This window comes from Thamnophis elegans, chromosome 2 (assembly GCF_009769535.1).
Source record: "Thamnophis elegans isolate rThaEle1 chromosome 2, rThaEle1.pri, whole genome shotgun sequence".
Classification (NCBI taxonomy): Eukaryota; Metazoa; Chordata; class Lepidosauria; order Squamata; family Colubridae; genus Thamnophis; species Thamnophis elegans.
This window is the reverse complement of record NC_045542.1, coordinates 51,309,956-51,326,039: the sequence shown is the minus strand read 5'-3', so window position 1 is coordinate 51,326,039 and position 16,084 is coordinate 51,309,956. Positions and strand designations below refer to the sequence as shown.

At 43.0% G+C, this 16,084-nt stretch overlaps 1 protein-coding gene across 1 annotated transcript in view; it reads left to right on the top strand.

Annotated features, from left to right (window-relative positions):
* The window catches only part of MYCBPAP (MYCBP associated protein), a 36,677-nt gene extending 23,136 nt beyond the window's left edge, over positions 1–13,541 (top strand). The window contains exons 14-19 of the mRNA XM_032210968.1: positions 2,632–2,952; positions 3,342–3,463; positions 8,806–8,921; positions 9,172–9,281; positions 9,804–9,986; positions 13,152–13,541. Of these exons, the coding sequence (XP_032066859.1) occupies positions 2,632–2,952; positions 3,342–3,463; positions 8,806–8,921; positions 9,172–9,281; positions 9,804–9,986; positions 13,152–13,250 (951 nt within the window). The 3' untranslated portion in view covers positions 13,251–13,541. The remainder of the gene's footprint in view (positions 1–2,631; positions 2,953–3,341; positions 3,464–8,805; positions 8,922–9,171; positions 9,282–9,803; positions 9,987–13,151) is intronic.
* Positions 13,542–16,084: the final 2,543 nt, after the last annotated feature.

Genomic DNA, 16,084 nt, shown 5'->3' with positions numbered 1-16,084 from the left:
CACCCCTGAGGAAGTGTACAAGGCCATGGGAGCAATGAGTGCCTCCACCTGTTTATTGGACCCGTGCCCCTCCTGGCTGGTTTCGACCAGCAGAGACGCGACACGAGGCTGGCTCCAGACGATTACTAACGCATCCTTGCAGGAGGAGTCTTTCCCGCAACCATTAAAGGAAGCAGTGGTAAGACCCCTCCTCAAGAAGCCTTCCCTGGACCCAGCTATTTTGAAAAACTATCGTCCTGTCTCCAACCTTCCTTTTTTGGGGAAGGTTGTTGAGAAGGTGGTGGCGCTTCAACTCCTATGGACCTTGAATGAAACGGATTATCTAGGCTCCTTTCAGTCTGGTTTCAGGCCTGGGTACAGCATGGAAACAGCTTTGGTCGCCCTGACCAATGATCTCTGGTGGGCCAGACATTCCTCTATCCTGGTGCTTCTTGACCTCTCAGCGGCCTTCGATACCATCGACCATGGTATCCTTCTGCGATGCCTAGGGGAAGTGGGAGTGAGAGGCACCGTTTTACGGTGGTTCTCCTCTTACCTCTCTGACAGGTCGCAGTCGGTGTTGGTTGGGGGGCAAAGGTCGACCCCTAGGCCCCTCGAATGTGGTGTTCCACAGGGTTCGGTCTTGTCCCTCCTCCTATTTAACATCTACATGAAGCCGCTGGGTGAGATCATGCGACAGCACGGGGTAAAGTACCATCAATACGCAGATGATTCTCAACTGTATCTTTCTGCCCCCTGCCAGCTCAGTGTAGCGGTGGACGTGATGTGCCGATGCCTGGAGGCTGTTATGATCTGGATGGGGGTGAACAAACTTGTGCTCAATCCTGATAAGACTGAGTGGCTTTGGATGCTGTCCCCAAAGGACAGCTTAGACAGTCCTTAACCCTGGGGGGTGAAAATTTACACCCCTCAGAGAGGGTCTGCAATTTGGGGGTCCTCCTGGATTCGCAGCTAAAACTGGAACATCATCTATTGGCTGTGACCAGGGGGGCCTTTGCCCAGGTTCGTCTGGTGCACCAATTGCAGCAATATTTGGATCAGGAGGCACTTCAAACGGTTATTCACGCCCTTGTCACCTCAAGGCTGGATTATTGTAATGCGCTCTACATGGGGCTACCCTTGAAAAGCGTTCGGAGACTGCAGTTAGTCCAGAATGCGGCCGCACGAGCGATATTGGGTGCACCGAGGTACACCCACGTTACACCTGTCCTCTGCGAGCTGCACTGGCTACCAATTGGTCTCCGGACGCAATTCAAGGTGTTGGTTATTACCTTTAAAGCCCTACATGGCTTAGGGCCAGCGTACCTTCGAGACCGCCTACTGCCACATACCTCCCAGCGGTCAGTAAGATCCCACAGATTGGGCCTCCTTCAGATGCCGTCAGCCAGACAGTGTCGGCTGGCGGGCCCCTGGAGGAGAGCCTTTTCTGTGGCTGCTCCGACTCTTTGGAATCAGCTACCCCCAGAGATCCAGACCATACCCACTCTCATGGCCTTCAGGAAAGCTGTAAAAACCTGGCTGTTCTGGCAGGCCCGGGGCTGTTGACCTCACTGTTGAGGTCCAGCCCCGATTAGAATGAATATATGTGGTGTTGAGATTTTAAACTATTTTTTTTCTCGTTACGTGTTCGTTATGTGTTTTCTCTCTTTTTTGTAAGCCACCCAGAGTCCTTCGGGATTGGGCGGGATATAAATTTTATAAATAATAATAAATAATAATAATAAATAATAATAATACTAAGTAGCAGTGTAATAGGAAACAATGCATTCAGAATGCTATGAAGAGAACTGCAGTAAGCCCCACCACAGATGTTAAATCCCTCTACTTCTCAATCATACAGATGAAAGGAGTCAACCACTATAGTACATCTATTTGTGCTATAGTACATTGTGGATAGCTGTTGGCTAAAGCATGTTAACACCTGATGCTCCATGAAATTAACATAATAAACTGTTGCCTATGTATCTGATTTTTAAAAAATAATAAAGTAGCATGCTCCGAGGGAAAATATGGGGCCACTTTTTGTTTTATTTGTAGATTGAAGTGGTTCCACCACAAAACCGCGCTCGACTAAACCGCGCCCAACTAAACCGCGTCACTGACGTCATCAACAGGGCGACAACAGCGCGGAGACAGAAGCACGCTGTAAACCCTAAACCTAAAGTTAACCCCTAAACCTAAACCTAACCCCCCTAAACCTAATCCTAAACCTAACCCTAAACCTAACCCTTAACCTAACCCTAAACCTAACCCTAACCCTAAACCTAACCCTTAACCTAACCCTAATCCTAACCCTTAACCTAACCCTAAACCTAACCCTAACCCTTAACCTAACCCTAACCCTAACCCTAAAGCTAACCCTTACCTTAAGTTGAAGCGGCTTGCTTTCAAAGTGCTATTTAAAGCGCCCTTCTTTCTCCGCGCTGGCTGTTGTCGCCCTGTTGATGACATCAGCGACGCGGTTTAATCGGGCGCAGGTTAGTCGAGCGTGGTTTTGACGGGTCACAGATTGAAGTATCAAGATACATTCAAATTCAGTAAGGTCTGCATCACAGAAACTTTGATGAGAGGATGTGTCAGAAGCGGTTGATTCCTTATATGCCACTTTATTAGTCATCTCTCTCCTTACAGCTGCATTACAATCACCAAGTTGTAAAGGAACTTCATGAATTGTGGAACAGAGTTATGAATCCTCAACCTGTAGAAGTGTATGTAGAAGAAGAACGGAGAAAAAGCATGGCCAGTGAGACTTCTCCATCCAAGAGTACTGCAGACTCTCAGAAGAGTCCTGAGGATATCCGTAAGAGTCTTTCCTCGCCTACTTCCATAGTAAAGACGCTTGGGTTGGAAGAACTGGTAGATGAAACTAGTAAAACTGAAATAGAAGAAGTGGCCCAAGTAGAGGAAGCACCCCGTGTGGAATGGAACCTTTCTGTTGCGGATTTTAGGCAGGTATGTTAATGAGGTTTCTTATTCCTCAGTATGAGAATTATTCAGAGAGAATCCCATCCTTGTGCCAGAATATCCAATATTTTCTAATATGGAAAATGGCAAGATTTGAACCTTATCCATAGGCATCTTTTTTCATTCAAGTAGTCTCCCTGTTGGTGAGTGTAGGAAGGGACACTTGCAAGCCCCACTAACTGTGCCTAATTTCACCAGCATTATTATTGACTGATATAAAGGGAGGTTGGTACATCTCTTTTGCTCAGGCTACCGCTTTATACTTTGATACTCTTCAGGCATTATGATCTCGGACTGACTGTAAATATTTGTAGCTCTGCTTGTGTTTATTTGAGCATTTTAGAGAGAGAGTTTGATATTGATTTCTATTTCTTTAGACGTTGCTGACAGTCCCTGAAGAAGAAGAACGGGAAGTTGCCCTAGCTCAGCTCAATAAAGCAGCATTGGAACTTTGTATTACTCCCCTGACAACTAAGGAAGATCTCTTCTACCAGATATGGTATGGTGTATAAGGGTAGACTATTCCACCCAATACTATGCATATATAATATTGGCAGCAAAAAATCTTAAAATAAACCCATTATACAGTTGGTGAGCAAGGATGCAGGGTAGCTAACAGATCTAATTTATTTTCTTTATGTGGCACTTCCTCCAGATAGCTCGGAACAATGTCCATTTGTTGTTCTGTTCCATCTTCCTTTATGACCTGACATCAACCTTGTAAGGTCGATTAGAGGAAAAGATAGCATTTCAGTTTGGAGTCACAAATCAGTTTTCTGGCTGACTAAACCCAGTTCTCCCCTTTTTACTTCACCATTTACATACTAATTCCCAGATTCTATTTTCTTCTCTAAAGAAATAGCCTTGATTTATTAGTTAGCAAGCTTCATTTCGGACAGAAGAGAGAAACTTACCACCCCAACCTGTTCTTGGTAACTTTTGAAGCTTCCAAGAGTCTTTTCCTGTGAAAGATTGAGATTGTCTTGGCAACATTTTGGCAAGGTGTCACTCGCCATCTTCAGGCTGCTGTTTTCGGCTTCGTGTTTTGTGAGTAAAGCGTGGTCGGAGCTGACCTCTTTCTATGAATCTTGGTGGGGGTGTGTGGAGTGCTGGCTTTTTTTCAGCAAGTGGAATGATTGGTTGTGTGGTTGTATCATGATTGGTAGATTGGTGCTAATTGGTGCTGGCTGTGTGTCCGTTGTTGTTTTGTGTTGTAATGGCCTAGGTGGTGGGTGGAGCTCTTTTGTTGAGTAGGGCTGGTTTCCAGATGTCAGGTAGAAAGAAGGTATCATCATGTTTATTCATGTTGTGGGGGTGTTTCTCTATTTCTCTTGTTAAAATGTTCAGTTTTAGAGATTAATTTGGTTCCTTCAAAATTAATTTCATGTCCTGTAGCTTTAAGGTACTGGAAAAGGCAGGAAGTTTTTTCTTTTTTTCTTACTGCGTTCTTGTGTTCTGTGATGCATGCATTTATTCTCCTGTTCGTTTGTCCTATGTATGTTGCAGGGCAGATTTTGCATGGTATTTCGTAGACTCCTTGGTTTTCTAGCTGGATTTTGTCTTTGGGGTTTCTTAAGATGTTGGCTATTTTTTGGTCAGTGTTGAAGGCTGTCTTGATATTGTGTTTGTGGAGAATTTTGCTGATTTTATCTGTGGTGCCTTTGATGTAAGGGAGGAGGGCGATGCCGTTGTCCTGTTCTGTGTCTCAGTTTTTGGGGGCAGTCTCCCTTTGGTTTAGGTTGGTAATTGTTTTTCTTTGGAATCCGTTGAAGATTAATACATTTGTGAGAGTGTGTAATTCAGTTTTCAGGTGGTCTTTGTCGGCTAGGCATTTGGTTCTGGAGATGAGGGTCTTGGCTACAGAGTTGATCTGTGCAGGGTGGTGATGGGATTGTGCGTTTAAGTAGCGGTTGGTGTGTGTTTTTTTCTGGTAGATGGTGTGTCCTAGGGAGCCATTGGGTTTTTTGTAGATTAAGACATCTAGAAAGGGAAGTTGGTTGTTTGCTTCTATTTCTATAGTGAATTGTATTTTGGGGTGTAGGCTGTTGAGATGTGTGAGGAAGTTGTCCAGTTTTTCTTTCCCGTGTGGCCAAATCACGAAAGTGTCATCAACATATCTAAGCCAGAGTTTGGGTTTGTGTTCAGATTTATCTAAGGCGTTAGTTTCAAAATGTTCCATGTATAAGTTTGCGATGATGGGTGAGAGGAATGATCCCATGGGTGCTCCTTCTGTCTGTTTGTATCTTTGTCCATTATGGATGAAGTATGTGTTGGTTAGGCAGTGGTTGATCAGGTCCAGGATGTGTTTAGGGAGGTTGTGTTTGTTCTGGATAGCTGTCAAGGTTTCTTTTTTAGGCACTTGGGTGAAGAGGGATATGACATTTTGAAGGAACCAAATTAATCTACAAAACTGAACACTTCAACAAGAGAATAATTATGGAAGTTATCGAAATAGAGAAACATCCCCACAACATGAATAAACGTGATGATACATCCCGCCTATCAGACATCTGGAAACCAGCCCCAGTCAAGAAACGAACTCCACCACCACCCAGGCTGTTGCAACACAAAACAACAATGGACACACAGCCAGCACCAATCAGCACCAATCTACCAATCATGATACAACCACACAACCAATCAATCCACTTACTGAAACAAAGCCAGCACTCCACACACCCCCATCAAGATTCATAGAAAGACGGCAGCTCTGACCACACTTTACCCACACAAACACGAAGCCGAAAACACCAACCGGAAGATGGCCGAAATGTTGCCAAGACAATCTCAATCTTACATGGGAAAAGACCTGAATACAGCAATACCAGCATACCTACACCCGTGAAAATCTATGAATATATATGTGTGTGTGTGTGTGTGTTTGTGTGTGTGTATGTGTGTTGTGGCCCAGCAGGAGCCGTCAGAGCTGCCGCCAGACTCCAACAGCAAGGGGGTTGATCAGTCAGCCTTGGAGGAGGTGGAGGACCCTGGACAGGGTGTCAACGCCGAGCAGGGCGAGGAGAGACTGGCTGGCCACCAGGTGGCGGGAGAGCATTGGATCAAAGGGAATGTTCCTGAAAGTATTTGGGAGTTATATCAGGAGGCAAACAGGTTGAGGTCTACTCAGCGTAAAGGACAAAGGAGGAAATACAGGAGATGATTGCGAGCCTATCACACGGACAACCCATCCCGACCACATCCGGACTGTCAGACCCAGGGGAAGGGCCCTGCGTGGAGGGATGGTGTTGTGGCTCAGCAGGAGCCTTTGGAGCTGCTATCAGACTCTGACAGCGAGGGGCCCTATGAGTCAGGCCTGGCAGAGGCGGAGGGCTCTGGACAGGGTTCTGACTCCGAGCAGGGCTCAGAGAGACTAGTTGATCCCCAGGTAATGACTGAGCCTTGGATCAGTGAGAGAGGCTGACCCAGAAACCTCCTGTGAGTTGTTTCGGGATGCACGCAGGAGAAGGGCTGACCGATGTAAGGAACAATTGAGGACTCACAGGAGATGATAACGAGCAGCTGTTGCTCGTTAGGATCTCCTCCTGCGGATAAAAGACTGATGGTGCCACGCCCTGGTTGCAGAAGTCAACGTTCTGTTTCTGTTCTAGTCAACTTTCTCCGTTCGTGTGCAACCATCGAGAAAAGCACTTGGATAAGTGACTTGATTTATATAATCCTGTTTTGTAGCAGTTTATGAGTTAGGACTTTTGCCAGAGCATTTATCTGTGTTTATTTTGGGTTCGCAGCCAGCAAGAGCTGGGACTGATAAAAACATTCCTTTGAACGTTCTGTTTGGCTTTCGTTTCTGAACGGGCAAACGTCTTAGCCATTAAGCCACAGGTCTCCTCCTTATCAGCTGAAGCCAGGGAAGAAGGTATATATTTAGAGTCACAACCCCTGATAAGCCCCAATTATGGAGGAAGCTAACTGCTTCCATCATCTGTCAATCGGCTCGTCACAAGAGTCCATCACGACAGAAACCCAATATTTTTACTGTTGCCTTTGTTATATTTGTATTTTTTATTTGTGCTGATAAATAAATAAAGGGAGACTAGTATAGATCTATTTCAAGCTATTTAGCTCTCATCAGCTAGCCATACCCTTACTGGGATTCGAACCTGTGCTGTATTGCATCTTAGGCAAACGTCTTAGCCATTAAGCCACAGGTCTCCTCCTTATCAGCTGAAGCCAGGGAAGAAGGTATATATTTAGAGTCACAACCCCGCCAGACTCCGAGAGCGAGGGGGCTTATGAGTCGGCCTTGGAGGAGGTGGAGGACCCTGGACAGGGTGTTGACGCTGAGCAGGGTGAGGAGAGACTGGTTGGCCACCAGGTGGCGGCAGAGCATTGGATCAAAGGGAATGTTCCTGAAAGTATTTGGGAGTTGTATCAGGAGGCAAGCAGGCTTAGGTCTACTCAGCATAAAGGACAAAGGAGATGATTGCGAGCAGCTGTTGCTCATTGGGATCCTCGCCTGAGTATAAAGAGACTGCTGGTGCCACGCCCTGGTTGCAGAAGTCAACGTTCACGTTCATGAATTAACAGAAACCAGCTTGGAAAAGTGGGAAGCCTGTTTGGATTGCCTAGGTTTGTGAGACTTAAACCAACTTGGAGAAGTGGGAAGCCTGTTTGCATTGCCTAGGTTTGTGAGACTTACTGCCAGCGTGCTTATCTTTGTTTATTTTGGCCTCGTAGCCAGCAAGAGCTGGGACTGATTAAAAGAAACCTTTTGAGTTACGTGGCTTTTGGCTTTCATTCCTGGCAGAGAAGGGGGGGGGGGGTCAGAACACACACACACACACACGTTTTCGTAAAATTGATATATGCATGTATGTATGTATGTAGGTAGGTAGATAGATAAGAGAGAGAGGGAGATAGATAGATAGATAGATAGATAGATAGATAGATAGATAGATAGATAGATAGATAGATAGATAGATATACACAATTAACATAGCATCCTTTAACTCTCCAACTTCAGAAATGCTTTTTAAAAAAACAAAAATTGTTATTTTGTTCCCCAAATAATGTCACTCAGTTCCCCAAATGATGTCACTCAGTTCCCCAAATGATGTCACTCAGTCAATTCCCCAACGTTTTTGAAAGCCAACGATTGTTGAAGAGCAGCAGTTGTCAAAATGGAAGTAGACATGTTAAATACAGTATCTGAATATTTTGTGAAAAATGAATTAAATGAAAGGCCCTCAAGGGATCCAGCCATACAGTGTCTCCTGCATCTCCACAGTTTGTTATTCTAGCCTTACATCTTTCCTTTGTTAGTGGAATTATTCTGCTGTTTCTCTGCATTGGGCTTTTAGATCATTCGCTTATCCCCAATGATGAAATTATTTTCATTCCTACAAGCTTTCCTATACATCCATATATGAGTTAATACTCCATGGTTGCCACTTTCCATTCTAAGATGACTGGCGTTGATATTTTTTAAACGCGGTTGTTGGGCAGTCAGATTCTCCCACTAGAGGTTTTGTGTATAAAACACTTGTTCTGTTCCCAAATCTTTTTTCCTTATATATGGATTATTACTTAATCCATTACTTATGGATTATTACTTAATAATAAATCTGATGCAATTGACATCTCTTTTTAATTACATTTATTCTGAAAACAAAAACCTTGTGCTACAAATCTCACATATTTAGGAAACAGTGCCTTGGGAGAATAGCTAAAAAATGTTTTATTTAAATTAACAACAGCTCTTGTAAATTTGGGTCTGCCTTTGATTTAGAGAAAGCCATAAAAAAGCAATGACAGAATTTTGGCTTGCTCTCCTTTGTCTCTCCTTTCAAAGAGAAATAAAATCAGATTTCTTCCCTGCATTAGTTTCCAGTTGTGGAGGGAAGTAATTGATGGGCTGGTGAACTGCTCGTTAGTGCTCAGAAATCTGCTTGGTATGCCTGAGAAAGATACTTACGTTGAAACTGCTCCAGAAGAACTAGGTAAGTTTGCCTATCAATTCAATAGATCAGACTCTAAGAAAATGTACAGGTAGGTAACATTAAAAATGGTGGACAGTCTCTGCTTGATTCAGGTATAAAGTCAATATCATCCTATTTCCTAAATTGCATTTAAACTTTTACTAGTGTTTCCAGCTTACTGCTTGCCAGAAGGTAGTTTCACTAATCAGAAAGGCCAGTAAAATAATTGTTAACACTAAATGGAAGAAATTTATTTTGCTTATTTTTGCAGCTGATGTAAAATCAGCTGCTGCAAAGGCTGTCAAAGAAGATCGGAAAGTGCAGAAAGAAGATAAGAAAACTGCTTCGAAGGAAAAGGAAAAAGGAAAGGCAACCAAAGAGGTAGATATATGATTGGTACCTTCAAAATTAATATAGAAAATGAAGCTTAATCAGATAAAACTGCATTATGCAATCTATTTCAGGCTAAAGACTACATTTGGCCTGTGGGTGGTAAACAGAGAATGTCAATGCAAAAAATAAGCAAAATTGAATTGAAAAGTGGGTGGAAGCAGGAAAAACCACTGTATTTGATTTCATTTGAATTTAATACAAATTATATTAAATAGATTAGTTAGTGTGATTATCTTCCACATATCCTTCCATTCCCTTTTCTCACATTAAAAATTACAGGGTAATAGCAATTTGGGGGTGACATTCTGGGGATATTATATAAGGTTCTGAGAATTCAGATTTCACAACTGCAAGATAAATGAAAGATAAAAAGAATTTTATACTTTTTTTTCATCTGAGTTAACTCTTTACTGAAAGTACTCTTGGTTTCAGATATACACACTGTGGTATTTGAAGCTATGCAAACCAGATTGTTCTGATCTCTGTTTGGCATAATTTCATCTTTCTTAGCAAGAACGCACAAATAGCCGAAAAGGCAAGGGAAAGGAAGAGAAGAAAATAAGGGCACTCACAAAGGAAGCAAAGGATGCTATATCTTTTTCAATTGAATCTTCGGAAGCAGAACTACAGTTACGCCGAGAACAAGTCGATCCAATTGTGCAGGAAAAATACCGTGAAAAACTCTATGTTGAAGTAAGTTTGTATATACACCTTACAATAGGAAAAATACTCAACCACAAAACAAAACTCACAATAAACCAAATAAAACTTGTAGCAGCCCCAAATTTACAAGAGTAAACAGCCTGAAGAGCAGAAAAGCCTTTATTTGATACCAAAATATCACAGCTCCTTGGTGGTGAGCAAATATCACTGGGAACATTCCAGTGATGATAACCCTTTGTTCAATTGGCTGTTGTAGTGTGTTATGTCAGAAGAAATATTGTGATGCTTCATGTCAGTGACATGCAGTCACTAGAGGCAAGGGAGGCGGGGCCTCACCAGTCTCAGGAAGAAAAGGAAAGAATTTTTTAAAATAATTAGAAAGGCCAGGGTAGTTGCTCCCAGACTCCAAGTCACAGTGACTCTGAGTCTGCTTAGTGCTAACTGTAGGAGGAGGCTAGAGAACTATGGGCCTCCTTTGCATAAGGAATTTTTTCGCCTTTTAAGAGTTAACCAAGGGTTAAAAAGTGAAAAATTCCTTATGCAAATGAGGCACGTGATTCTCCCGCCTCCTCCTGCAGAGGGCACTTTGTTTAGAGGCTATTTTAAAACATTTTAGCAGAGTCATCCATGTGGTGACTCTTGCAGCAACTATCCTAGCCTGCCTGGCCCTGGCTAGACCAAATCTTGCAATTTTGACGCAGCTGGAAGGTATGTGGGTCAGAGGGAGGGGGCAGGGGGGAGAAATTCAATTTATTTGTAATGTAAGTAATTGTAATTTGTTTTTATTATGTGTATGTTTGTGTGTGTGTTTTTTTTACCCGTCTCTGCTGGCACGCAGGCTGGCACATCTATTTTTATTTTTCATTTTTCATTTTTTTAATTTTTTTAAAGCCATGCGGCCTTGGCGCGCCATAGAGCAAAACATGTCCTGGTTTGTGGCCGGCCGGCATGCACTTTAAAGTGCAAGCGTGCCGCCCGACCACAAACCGGGACATGTTTTGCTGAATGGTGGCCGAGCCGGCTGGCACTCTAAAGTGCCGGCATGCCTTCCGGGCTGGCCATTCAGCGCTCGCACCCAGCGCTCACACGCCCACCGGACGGCACTGGGGAGGAGAGGAACCGCACGGGTCCCGCCGCTGACAGTATGGGTGAGGATTGGCCGGCTGGGGGTGGGGGTGGCTGCTGCCGAGGCTTCCAGCCTTGCAATCCTGGGGGGGGGGAAGGCGGAGGTTCGGTCCGGAGCTGCGGAAGACCATTGCACCGGGAGGCCTCCACCCCGGGGATCCCCCGCTCCCCCCATTTGGATCACTCCCGAACCCAAAGGAGTCTGGACGGGTTGCGTTGCGTTGCATTGCATTGCTTACATTGCACGGCATAGCATCGAGTTGCGCATTTTGCTCACCTTTCCAGCGCAGGGTTCAGGCCAGGGAAGACGGGGTTTGGGGGTGCGGAAGAGGAAGGGGCGATCTCCCCCTCCATTCGTCTGTCCCGCTGCAGAGCTCCTCCCCTGATTTCCCATTGAGGAAAAGAGGAGTTTTAATTCCCCACCAGTAAAAAAAAACATTTAGTCTTTGAAAGGCCCTTGTGTGACATCTTCCTGTGTGTGTTTGTGTGTGTGTGTGTGTGTGTGTGTGTGTGTGTGTGTGACATCAGTGCCTCACCAGCCATAAACCTCACTGCACGTCACTGCTTCATGTAGTTATTAAATAGCACCGGGAAGACTAGAATCCTAAAGTAGCCATATGCAGGGGTGGGCTTCAAAAATTCTAGCAAGGGATTCTCTGCCCGGTTGCTGAGTGGGCATGGCCATTGTGAACATAGCCTAGTCGGCCTCCTTCACAACAGCCGGGGGGGGGGGGATTTTTGCCCTCCCCAGACTCCTGTGGCTTCCCTTGAGCCTTCAAGAGTGTGAAAATAGCCTTCCCAGGTTCCGGAGGCCCTCTGGAGGCCGAATGTCTGGTAGGCCCAATTTTCACCCTCCCCGAGCCTCCATGCACTCCATGCATCCTGCACTTAGCTGCATTCAAAACGGGCTGAGTGGGGGCTCCTGAGAGGTGGGGGGGTGGCAACCAGGAGTGGGATTTGGGGGGTTCTCCGAACTGCACAGAATCTTAGCTAGAGCTCCCATGAACCCGTGCAAACGCCCAGCAGCCATGATTACCGAGGGGTTGAATACTACTTTCTCACAGCCACTCTCTGGAAGTTCTTATCCAGAGAATAGTAAAAGAGAGCCACTATCAAGTACTGCCTCCATACAAACTCGGATGAGTAATCTAAAAGAATATAATGGTTGCTGAAGTCAAACATTGCTCAGAAATAAGGAGAATGAATCATGTAATACAGACATTGCACCAATATATTACAAAATAGGGAGTAATATAGTCACTCCTTCTAGCTATAATGTTTTAAGCTGCCAGAATTGCTTAAGATGGGCAGCCATATAAATCTTTTAAATAAATACAATCTTGGCCTTTCCAACTAAAATACATACATATGCTTTTGTTTCTTTTGTAATATAGTAACAAAATGATATTAAATATCATTAAATGATATTAAATGATATTAAAAGGGAAAAAAGGGAAAAAATCTTTGACAAAAGGGGTTTAGTATCAGCATATAGCAACTTTCCCGGTTAGGCATGCTCAGATGTGCTGTAGTTGTGCTCTCAAAATCCCTAGCCAGTGTGAAGCTGTGCTGTGGGCTGGGCTTCAGTTCCTAACAGAGATAGTATACAAAGTAGGCTCCAAAACCTCAACTCCAGGGCAAGGATGTAGAAAAAATAATTGATTTCTGCTACACAATACTCTTAATAGCATAAGGAATAGACATATTACAAACTCATTTTATATCAAGCATATGGAAAAGATTATTATAGCTACATAATGCTTTCCAGGCATATGTTCTCTAGCTGACTTCTCTAATTTAGCATCCTTCAGATGTATTGTTTATTGGATTTCAATGTCAGTAATTTTCAGATAGGAACTGTACATTACATTCAGGTATGAAGCAACAAAATAGTTACCAAATGTGTGGGACAAACTATTACATAATACCCTCCCTGGCAATGTTTGTTCTGGAAGAGTAAAATAATTTGTAAATATATGTAGGCTTGGTTCATTGTATGTCCACATAGAATAGACTGAATATTTACTTCTAAATAAACGAAAGCTTATTTGAATTTGATCTTTCATTCAGGTTTATGGACTGCTGAATTCAATGGTGAACAAAATGGTTTTCCTCTTTGAGACGGTAAAAAAGAATGCTCTAGAGAAGACTAAAGCACCCTTTGTCTAATTGGTAATTTAATAATGAAATAAATTATATATGTACACACATATAAATAGTATCAGAGAAGTTTTATTTATGAAATATTAGAGATTAATTTTGTGTCTCCTGCAGGCTTTTGTCTGGACAAATCTATCTGAATACAGTAAGTTCTTTTGCCAGCTGAAAAATATTTACTAGGTATATGAAGCCAACAATATGGTAAAATGGTAGTGCTGCCAGTGCTGTTTAAAGACATCTCCATGGTCATGTGGCTGGAATGACTAAATGCCAAAGGCGCATGGAATGCTGTTACCTTCCCACCAAAGTTGGTTCCTATTTTTCTACCTGCATTTTTACATGGTTTTGAACTGCTAGGTTGGCAGAAGCTGGGACAAGTACGCAGCGCTAGGGATTCGAACCGCTGACCTTTCTGATCAAGAAGCTCAGTATCTTAGCCACTGAGCCACCATGTCCCTGGTAACCACATTAGCCCAATGGAAATCTTTTAAGAGCTGTGCAAGTGAGTGGAATTTATTTATCCATCTACAGTCTATACTGGGCTCATTCTCTCTCTCTTTTCCTCTCCTCTTCTCTTTCTCATGAGGTTAAGGCCTCTATTCATTAGTCCTTATCAAATTCACAGTTCCACTTCTGTTATCAGCAACAGAAACATCATTGTCACTAAGGAGCAGTGAGGTATGGGAACAGAGACTTTAACTGCTTCACTATCTTAGGCTTAAGCTTGCAATTTTCCTGTTCTGATTACACTCAGAAACAATCTGTTCCTGGCAGCCCATCTCATGGCTGAACTGCTGGACGATGGAGAAAAAGTAAGGGGAGTGATGATAGACCACAAAGAGAGCAATTGAGAGCCATATGTGGTCTACAGCTTGCCCATATGTGTTGTGTGGGAATATCTAGTTCCTACAATCACCATTGTATAACTGACTATAAGGGTACTTTATGATTTTTATTTGATTATTGGGTGCCTACAGCTCTCAAACACCTACTTTGCCATGCTGATAGAGCCATTGTTGCCATGGAAGTCAATAAATGTCTCAGCCATTTTGTCTCAGAGAGATATAATATGAACAGAGGTTTTTGCAAGCCCCTTTCCTCTTTCTGCTGTGTACCTTTCAGCCAACTTCAAACATAAGTAACGTCAATGAGTCCTTTATCTTAATCACCCAGACATAGAATTGGAAGGGGTCATTTATGTCATTATCTCCAACTTCCTGCTCCATCCATGAATGATTAAAATATCACTGAAAGATGATATTTAACCCTGCTCAAACACAGATAGCCAAAGAAAGATCATCACTTCAGTGTGTAATTTGTTCCATTGTCAAACTGATCTTTCTGTTGGATTTTTTTCTCACATTCAAACAAAATTTGCCTTCTTGCAGCTTGAAACCATTTTTTCCAGATCTCCACTCTGCAAGGAGAAGAGTGAAGTCCTAATTTTCTATACGATGCCCTTTTTGGTATTTCGATGCCCTTTTTGGTATTTCGATCATGTCCTCCCTCATTTTTCTCAGAGTTAAACATAACAAGTTCCTTCAATTACTTTTCCTAAGATTGTTTTGGATCCCTTAATTATTTTTCTCTCAACCTGTTCCAGTTTATCTGAATCCTTAAAGTGTGACATCCAGAACTGGAAACAGTACTTAGGATGGTATCTGGCCAAATCACCTTGTGACTGAAAATTATAAGTCTGTCAATACAACATAAAATCACATTCGCCTTTTTGACGTCCCAATACAATGCTGCAAATAGTTTGCTTTTGTAGCATGGGTGTTAGAAATTCCCACAAATCTCAAGTTCCATTTTCTGGTAGCATTTCCTGTCTTGGAATCCTATTTTTTATTTTTTATTAAATTTATTTGCTGCTGATCTCAATTAATTTTGAAGTGACTATTTTTCATTGCTCTGAAAGTATAAAAATCTGCTTTTTAAATGTTTCAAATCTAACTACACTCAGGTTTAAATTCCTTTATAATCAAGAATTCCAGCACATGCCAATCATGTTCCCTCACTGTTCCTGTAACCTCCACTTCCTTGACTAAGGGCATATCCATAGTTCCTGATATTAGCTTGAAGTTATATTGAAGGACACATGCTTCCTCTTCCCCCTTGCCTATAGCCAAGTGTTATAAAGTGGTGTTTTCTATCTTCTTCCAAAACAGACCTTGCAAATGTACCATATGTGCTGGTTCAGAAGTAACTGTGGTGATGATAATGCAACAGCAACTGAAATCTGTCCAGCCTCTGATAATTGTGTTTGGTGGCTGTGGGTATGCTCCTCTTTTCCAATTGCTTCTGCCTTCCTTCCCCTGATCACATTTAGGGAAAAAAAACTTGGGAAGATTAGGAGAAGAAAATCACAACCTGATTTGGTCTGGAGGATATCCTTGCCCACTCTTAATCAGCTGCTTTTGCATCTTGAACTTTTGCAGTAATAATGAAACCATCACTAAATCTCGGAAAGCTTCAGAATGGATCAGTGCTGCTAGATGGTAGAGCCAACAAAATGAAGAAGCCTTGACCAATTATCCTGTAGGATGAAAAAGCTCTAGAACAGAGGTATCAAACTCACGACCCATGCGCCAGATGCGTCATGCGCTGGCCACGCCCACCACTGGTTTAGCGAAGGGGGGAGAAGTTGCGATATGTCATGTGATGACAATGTGGGGCCACGAATTTGACACCCCTACTTTAGAAAGAAATCAGTGTCTTTCTAGAAGTGCATGTCATCCTAACAGCAGCAGAGTTATGGGCTGGAGAATCACTGCAGGGAAAGGAGAGAAAGATTAGTAAATTGCTTCTGGCCATGAGGCAAGGAGCACAGTGGAAGAAGAAAG